The sequence below is a fragment of the Procambarus clarkii genome, chromosome 52 (assembly GCF_040958095.1).
Source record: "Procambarus clarkii isolate CNS0578487 chromosome 52, FALCON_Pclarkii_2.0, whole genome shotgun sequence".
NCBI classification, from domain to species: Eukaryota; Metazoa; Arthropoda; class Malacostraca; order Decapoda; family Cambaridae; genus Procambarus; species Procambarus clarkii.
Genome location: NC_091201.1, coordinates 24,262,663 through 24,271,197, shown reverse-complemented (window position 1 = coordinate 24,271,197; position 8,535 = coordinate 24,262,663). Strand labels below are relative to the sequence as shown.

Here is an 8,535-nt window from a genome sequence, read left to right as displayed (position 1 = left end):
TCCTCGCTCCCCTTCCCCACACCCCCTCCCTCCCTCCCTCCCTGTTGGGACACGCCCTCTCTCGCCCTCTTCCCCTCTCATCTCCCCCTTCCCCCCTCTCCCTATCTTTCTTGGTCTCTTGCTCCCTCTCTCTTGCGCTCTCTCTCTGTTCTATCTCTCTTGCTCTCTCTCTCTCTCTAATTCATTTCTTTGCTGTCATGTGTAAATGTTCCATCATCCTTGTGCAAGGGCCCAATGTGTTCTTCCTTGGTGTGTCTTGCAGGAGAGGTGGGTGGTAGGGAGAGAAGTTGGGGGGGGAGACATAGGTAAATAAAAAGTAGACATGTTGGGTTCCTCCACCCCCCCACCCCCCCCCCCCCTCCTCCCAGTAACTTAAGAAATAAATAGTTGGTGCGATCAAAGGTCATGAACATGGCCATGAATCACAATCATTCAGTTATACTTCTTTAAGTTAAATAAAGAAATTTACAAAGTTAAATTTTATTAATAAAGCACAACAAAAGGAATATACAATTACCTAGCTAATTACTGTCATGAAACCTTGCAGTAAAACAAGTTTCAAAACTTGCTGTATCAAAAGACAACATTAATGTAATATATAAACAACTGAGCATTGCTCCATATAGAAAATATTTGATGATCAGCAGGACATTACAAATGAATTTTTATAATACAATGACAAAATGAAGGGATCAATATTGAGTGGAATGTCAGTAGATAGTGCACGAGTTGAGCCTTAAGTGAACTCTAATATGTAAAGGTGTATAGAATCGAGTGCAAGAGCACTAGAAATATGAAATATAGGAATGATGAAAATATCACAATTGTTCATGCCAAACAACCCGAGTGTGTCAGCACACTCATCGCTCCCAACATAATTCTGTGCTGCTCCTGCTGCAGGTGGACATCAATGTACAGTACTAGAGTGAGTGAACAGTGTAAATTATATCCGTATAACAAGCAGTGGAGCCATTACAATTTTTTGTGAATTAAAATTTATTATATTAAAAGGGGCTCACTTAGGATATTTTTTTTTTTTTTTTTGCAGCTTAAATATTTATTAAGTTTACAAGTCATTTTTTTCTATTAAATAGTAATTTCATTAGAATAATCATTGTCTTAGACAAGATTTATGAAGCGATGAGTGTACTGTACAGATATCAGAAGACCTTAGAGATCCTGTGGGCCATAGTTTTCTGCTACCGACAGTGACACCAATAAGTAGCAACAGGCCCTATAGATTATAAAGTATTTTAAACATATCTTCACTGGGAAACATTGTGATACTTATTTGATGAAAATAGCACAAACCTAAAATACTAATGTGACTATTTAAGAGATCATTCTTTTTTTTGTTTGGCTCGAGTAGTTGCAATCATTAAAATATCAAATATACAAGTTTATTAAGAATATTTACATTGAATGTATCAGTAATCTTTAACTTGTTAGTACTGTATAGTACTGTAAATTTATAAGTTATTTATTCACAGTACTAAAAGTCATCACACAGCCACCACCCGTCAACACCATAAACCATGAACACAGAAGAAACATCAAGAAGGCACTCAAGTATCTTTGTGCTGGAGGACAAATACCATAATTTCCAATCCAGTATCAAATTATTGGAGAATTTATACATGCAGGAAATGACCCACATACCAATTTTCAATATAACAGTAACATTTCATTATCATGAAGTAAGCAAGTCACAAGATCTTCAACCGTGTTAGGGAAATCATATCGATCTGCACTGATTGATGTGTCATTGTTAGGGCACTAACAATGTACAGTAAATCTATTTGTGCAACTCTCTCGCTTTAATATTTCAAATCCTCCTCTACTTTCCTGAATCTAACACCAGAGCGCCTCAACCAAAGAAGAACTCAAGTTAATCGTGCAGAAGTTCATTAGACAGATGTCTGCTTATACACGACAATAGGACGGGTGAGGGCGGTGGTCTGTTATGTCGGGGGACGTAAAGGAGTCTTATTGGTGTAGGAGCCAAAGTGGTTCGCTGAAGGAGCCTCAGATGTGTTCATTGTTCTGCCTGCAACGCTGCCACTGGAGTTAACACAAGGACTTTTGGAGTACGATGATGGTGAGTTTATGGTGTCATTTTTGTCACAGGATGATGGTAGACTTGAATGAGACATCTTGGTATACTGAGTAGCTGATGGAGAGTCATTTCCAAAATTATAAGAGGAAAACGTTGGAGAATCATTCGAAGTGTTAATAGGAAATGTTTCGACAGGAGGAATGACAACTGATGGAGTGTCAGCATCATTCATGGCCAGATTGATGTCATTAACTGCGGCAATATCATCGTCGTCATCATCGTCCTTTCCCTGGGCGACCTGTAGAACAAATGGAATGAGAGGCATTAGACTCGTGTGGACAACAGGAGGTTTGCAACAGGTTTGGCCAGGCCAGGCCAACAACAGGAGGCGTGCAGCAGGCTTGGCCAGGCCAACAACAACAGCAGCAGGCTTCACCGATGGCAGGAGGCTTGCAGCAGGCCAGGCCGACAATAGGAGGATTGCAGCAGGCTTGGCCAGGCCAGGCCGACAACAGGAGGATTGCAGGAGGTCAGGCCGACAACAGGAGGCTTGCAGCAGGTCAGACCAACAACAGGATGATGATACAACTGCATATTTTCATATAATGGTTACCCAGAATACTGTATTATAAAGATATGATTTATATTTGGATTTATTATATACATAACTTTTTATTTTCTCAACATTAGTATACCAGTGGACAGGTTGACATTTTTTACTCATTTCCTATTAATTTTACTCCTGAAATTTGGCATACTGAATTCTAATTTATTTACTTAAGTCTAACATTTATTTTTCATTATATTCATACATGTCTGTCTAGGTAACACCTACCTTCATGATTGTATCAGAGTCTGCTAGAGCTTGCTTTGCCAGGTACCTCTCTCTCTTCATCTTTATCTCCAGACTCTGAGGTACATCAGGCACCAAGATGTCTATCATCCGACACACCCCAAACACCACATGCTGAAACACCCTTTGGAATTAACTTCTGTAAATTTTATAGCTATTACATAAATATTTTATCAAGCCAATTTTACTACAAACACACAAATAAAACACTATTTTGGCAAGAACCGAGCCAGCAAAACCCTGCAATACTTCAAACCCTGTTCAAAACCCTGCAATACTTCAAACCCTGTTCAAAACCCTGCAATACTTCAAACCCTGTTCAAAACCCTGCAATACTTCAAACCCTGTTCAAAACCCTTCCAAGATACTGTAATTCCTTTCAAAACCCCCTGCAAAGCTCTTAGGTTCTCACAAACCTCCAAAAACCCTGCAGTCTCCTACATGACTATGTTAATTTGTTTCACAAAACCAAGAACTGACAGTAATAAAATAGGAGATAGTTGCGAGGTACCTCAAACCTACCTCGAAGACAATGACGAAACCCAACCTGATGGCCAAGAGTCGCCAGAAGAAAAGCGTGTGCTTCCCTTCGGCGTCCCGGTACCCGCGATACCTGCCAATCATCACATCATTAGCACACTGTTAAGAATTTTATGCACTCTGTACACTGAACGATTTTGAGAATTTTACCATTTGATTACCACAACTCCAACCCTTTCCATCTCAAACAGATGAGGCAAATATTGGTCTACCATATTTTAAATATGGACTACATTTCAGAAATATATTTAAACAAAATTCCACATACGGTATTTCCTTTGATATACAAATTATCTCAAATTAAATTCAAATACCGTTATCAGTTCCTGAAATCTGTATATGAGTTACACCTTAATTATGATTACTTTTACTTATAAATTTCAGTGAACAACAATTAAATTATAACAATTGTCTCAATTTGAAATCTTTCACATTTCCTGCTGTGTTTGTTACATTCTGCTCTCCAAATGTTAGACCTTTTAATACTGCTTTATATCGACGTTCATACTATACTATCCAAATCTAACAGCCTCCAATAATGATACTGTGCTCCTTTAGCACCTATTTCGTCAAAAATAAACATCAACTTGTTTCGTTTGTGCAATCTAAAGTAAATAATCTAACTTGTCCAAGGCATAAATAAGAAATCCTAGTCTCAATATACACCATCTTAGGCCTTAGGCTAAATATTTACTTTATAAATGTGCTTTACTTGCCTTAAGAAAATATAGGTTTAGTTGTTGGTTTCTATATTCCTGCCCTCTGTAAAATTATTAGTACAAAATGGGAACATTGCTGCCTGAAACAGTCCATCTTTTGTACATTTGACTAAGTAGTTACTATAAATACTATCATTTTAAGAGAACTGATTGAAATTTTATTAAATGTACACATAAACCAACTCTTCACATTAACGCTTTACTAGAGTAATCGACTACTGTACTGGTAGCTCGGAACATACCCAATCTGTACTCTGCCTCACTCTCACCCGGGGTGTGCCTTCTCACCTGCATGCCTGACTCAGGGTGTTATTGGGGGCTGTGGCCAAGGTGAAGTTGACATAACCAGAAAGCGACCAGTCATACTCGTACTTGTACAGCAGCTGTGGCAGGAATTCCGACGTGAAGGCAATGAGAAATGCCTATGGAAGATAAAACATGTTTAAACACTTGTTAGTGAGAAAAAGCTGTTCAAGAATAAAAAGCTTTTGCAGAATTAAATAATTCCCATTGTCAAGAACAGTAAGCCAGCAAACAACAAGTTTCCTAACTCCAGGTTACCTATTTAACTCCTAGGTGAACACAACCATTAGGTAAAAGGAAACGTGCCCAACCATTTCTGTCCTGCTCAGAGATTTAATCTTTATCCCTCGGCTATGAGCCGAGGACGTACAGTACTTTGCTACACAACCAATAGTTAATGGTCATGAAGATTGCTTTATGGTTGGTAAGATAAATGTTCACCCAAAGACAACTTTAATTTTGAATACCGTACACAAAAATGCTCAGCATTACATTCTTTGAACCTTATTTTATGCCACCGATGTTTCTGGTAGAGATAACATTATGCACTTTTGTAAACCATTTATAAGTGATTAATTATTTGGTAACCAAGCCTATTGTTCTAGTATTCACGTATACATGAATGCATGTGCTCTTATTCGTGTTGAAGCTTCTAGGCATGCTACAGCCACTTTTTACAATGGGGTCATCCCAATTCAATTGCTTGTGGCCTTTAGGTGTTATGGAGCGCTGGTTCTGCAAGAGACCCATTTGGTGGTGCTGTGTATTTATATATGATTATATGTTAAGAAAATTTGAAAAGTGTCATATTTTGTAATTACATTACTGATGACGGCAAGATGGGCCATGAAGTCAAGAATAGTGAACCAGATACCGATGTTCTGGGCCCGCTCCGACACCGCTCGCCGCGTCTCGCACACAAACTTCTGAGCATCCAATCTTATCTCCACCCAATTGTTAAGAAGAGCAAACAGTGGTGCCAGGGGAAACGCTGCCACGAAGATGGTGATAAACCCAAACTGCAACACTGTAATACAACAAAATGCAAACAATTATATCTTTTTGGAGCAATGGAGCGACTTGCGTCCTGTGTCTCCCCCAAACTCGCCCATTACCCACTATCACAATGGACAAACAATAGCACATCTGGCAGTAAACTAAATTTAAAAGGGTTTTGAAGGCACCGAACTGGTACCCAAATATAATCTTGACATTTTACTTGCCCACACTGTGGATAGAAATGACTGTTAGGCTTATTAGTAACACAAGGCAAAATGTACTACTGCAGTAATGTTGGGGAGAATTCAGGGAGAATATTTATATGAACGGGTCTTTATGTTCGACATGTTTAGTAAAAATCTATACTATTAAAAAGGTCAGGCAAACACTTACCCATCTCCAGGTACTCCTGGAAGAGGCCTTCGTTGTCAATCAGCTGATAATCCGCCTCCCACCGTGTCCTGGCTTTGTGGGTCATCTTCACCTGGTAATGAGGATGGGTTAGGGTCGTCTTCACCTGGTAATGAGGATGGGTTAGGGTCATCTTCACCTGGTAATCTCTTGAACATTATATTGTAGAATGTCCCATACTGACTGACTTTCGCCCTCCTGGGTTAAGGTATGCTGAACTCTGTAATTACTATACGAGTACTGGAACACTTGATATATTGGACTTGTATCCAAGATTGACCATGTAATATATCATTTATTCAATGTATATATATGATGTAACTACATAACCTGAGCTTGTAAAAGCACCTTCATCACCTTCAATGATTAAGTGCTTAATTGCACACTAGTTTCTTTATCAGCTATCTCACCCTATCAGAGTAAATGAGACAGATGTATGTGAATGCATGTGTGTGTATATATGTATGGGTATAAAGTATATATGGAAGCTGATCAGAATTACATTTCACCTTTGTGAATGTACATTAATGACACTATGTAAAAGACACATCAAACACTTTATGTAGGGCATACGTAAATCTGTGTATCTATGTATTTACGTATGTAGGTTAGCTTAGCATTTTAAAAGCACCGAATCACCTTCTGTGGTTGAGTGTTCAATAAACCCTTGAACTCTATGTTTAACATTTCTCTAACCCTGTCCATGGAGGACAGAAGAAAATGTATATATGCTGGTTAGCATTGTAAATGTCTGGCCACGTCTGTGGTAGAAAATAATAAATAAATAAAAAAAAATAAAAAAAATGAGGATGGGTTAAGTGACGGCTCTGACCCTCCCCTGCCTTTCCCCCACAGGTGGTGGCAGGTTCATAGTTTTATGAGCCTTCAATATAGGAGGCTATATATAGTTCCTAATTCAATATAGGAACATAGACATGGAATAATGAGGTCCAATTTATACCGTTTATTTATATTTCATATACAGTACCGATTTATATAGACACTGTCAGCTTACCTGTTTTTTGTGCCACCAAGCCTTAGCCTTGGGGACAAGGATCTCCTGAGCATTATTCACCACTTGTTTACCGATCATGATGACCGCCAGCTGCTGAGCAAGCTCAATAAGACACCCTCCGGCTGAGCACTGCACAATAAAACAATGTGTCAATTTGTGTACTACGGTCGCGCACTGCAACCATAGTAGTTGTACGTAGTACTTAGATTATACCATAGTATAATCCTCCTGTTTAAATTGTAATTATAGTAACTATGTGGACCATCGTACATATGCTGCATTGACGTAATGGACAATTTGAAAATAGTAAAGCTGGTACTATTAAACTTGGACAAAACATGCTATACTAGGCCTACGATACTTAAGTTTAACTTTTAAGCTTTATTTTCTCACGACTTGTAAAGTGAATAGTTCCAAATTCTACCAATTGTCCATCACGAACGAATATGTACGATGATCCACAGTTACAAAAAAGTACCACGTAAACACGAGTAACAAACAGTTGATGTATCAATTGTTATTACGGAGAGCGCATGTGTATTCTGAGAAACAAAATTATCGATTGAATTGTTGACCAGACCACACACTAGAAATTGAAGGGACGACGACGTTTCGGTCCGTCCTGGACCATTCTCAAGTCGATTGTGACTTGATATATACATCAATATACACAATATACATCATATATACACAATCGACTTGAGAATGGTCCAGGACGGACCGAAACGTCGTCGTCCCTTCAATTTCTAGTGTGTGGTCTGGTCAACATACTTCAGCCACGTTATTGTGACTCATCGCCTGCACATCGATTGAATTGTTTGTTAATTGATTGAACTGAAATCAATAAGTGCAGCGAGTGGTTACTGACGTCCTCATTGCGCAGGCCGAGGATGTGGTAGTAATGGCCAGGGTAGCCCACGAAGCGACCCTTGAAGAACGCGATGTAGAAGATGGAGGAGTAGAAGTTGACGAACTGGAAGATGAATACCTTGAAGGTCAGGCTGTCCTCGAACTCTGACTGCGTGCGATGCATTTCTGTGGGACATTACATGGCTTTTCCATTACTGAATTACAAGTGTGAATGAAGATCATGTAAGTAATGTGTGGTTTATATGAGGGAGAAAGACAACACCACCAGGGGGAGAGAGGGAGAAAGACAACACCACCAGGGGGAGAGAGGGAGAAAGACAACACCACCAGGGGGAGAGAGGGAGAAAGACAACACCACCAGGGGGAGAGAGGGAGAAAGACAACACCACCAGGGGGAGAGAGGGAGAAAGACAACACCACCAGGGGGAGAGAGGGAGAAAGACAACACCACCAGGGGGAGAGAGGGAGAAAGACAACACCACCAGGGGGAGAGAGGGAGAAAGACAACACCACCAGGGGGAGAGAGGGAGAAAGACAACACCACCAGGGGGAGAGAGGGAGAAAGACAACACCACCAGGGGGAGAGAGGGAGAAAGACAACACCACCAGGGGGAGAGAGGGAGAAAGACAACACCACCAGGGGGAGAGAGGGGCAAAGACAACACCACCAGGGGGAGAGAGGGAGAAAGACAACACCAAGGGAAAGTTTGTCAAATACACAATTATCAAAGGAAGCTGCCAAGCTGGGATGACTAAACATCACCGTCAG

General features: G+C 40.0%; 1 protein-coding gene across 9 annotated transcripts in view; it reads right to left on the bottom strand.

Annotated features, from left to right (window-relative positions):
• Positions 1 to 464: 464 nt before the first annotated feature.
• Positions 465 to 8,535, bottom strand: part of LOC123763638 (anoctamin-7) — an 86,897-nt gene continuing 78,826 nt past the window's right edge. For 6 of the 9 annotated variants that reach the window (XM_069304351.1, XM_069304353.1, XM_069304352.1 and 3 more), the window contains 8 exons: positions 7,765 to 7,931; positions 6,897 to 7,025; positions 5,864 to 6,020; positions 5,293 to 5,498; positions 4,457 to 4,590; positions 3,432 to 3,522; positions 2,892 to 3,023; positions 465 to 2,354 (listed from right to left, as the gene is read on the bottom strand). In XM_069304351.1, the coding sequence (XP_069160452.1) occupies positions 1,962 to 2,354; positions 2,892 to 3,023; positions 3,432 to 3,522; positions 4,457 to 4,590; positions 5,293 to 5,498; positions 5,864 to 6,020; positions 6,897 to 7,025; positions 7,765 to 7,931 (1,409 nt within the window). In that variant the 3' untranslated portion in view covers positions 465 to 1,961. The remainder of the gene's footprint in view (positions 2,355 to 2,891; positions 3,024 to 3,431; positions 3,523 to 4,456; positions 4,591 to 5,292; positions 5,499 to 5,863; positions 6,021 to 6,896; positions 7,026 to 7,764; positions 7,932 to 8,535) is intronic. The other 3 variants (XM_069304354.1, XM_045750891.2, XM_069304349.1) reach the window with 2 other exon arrangements.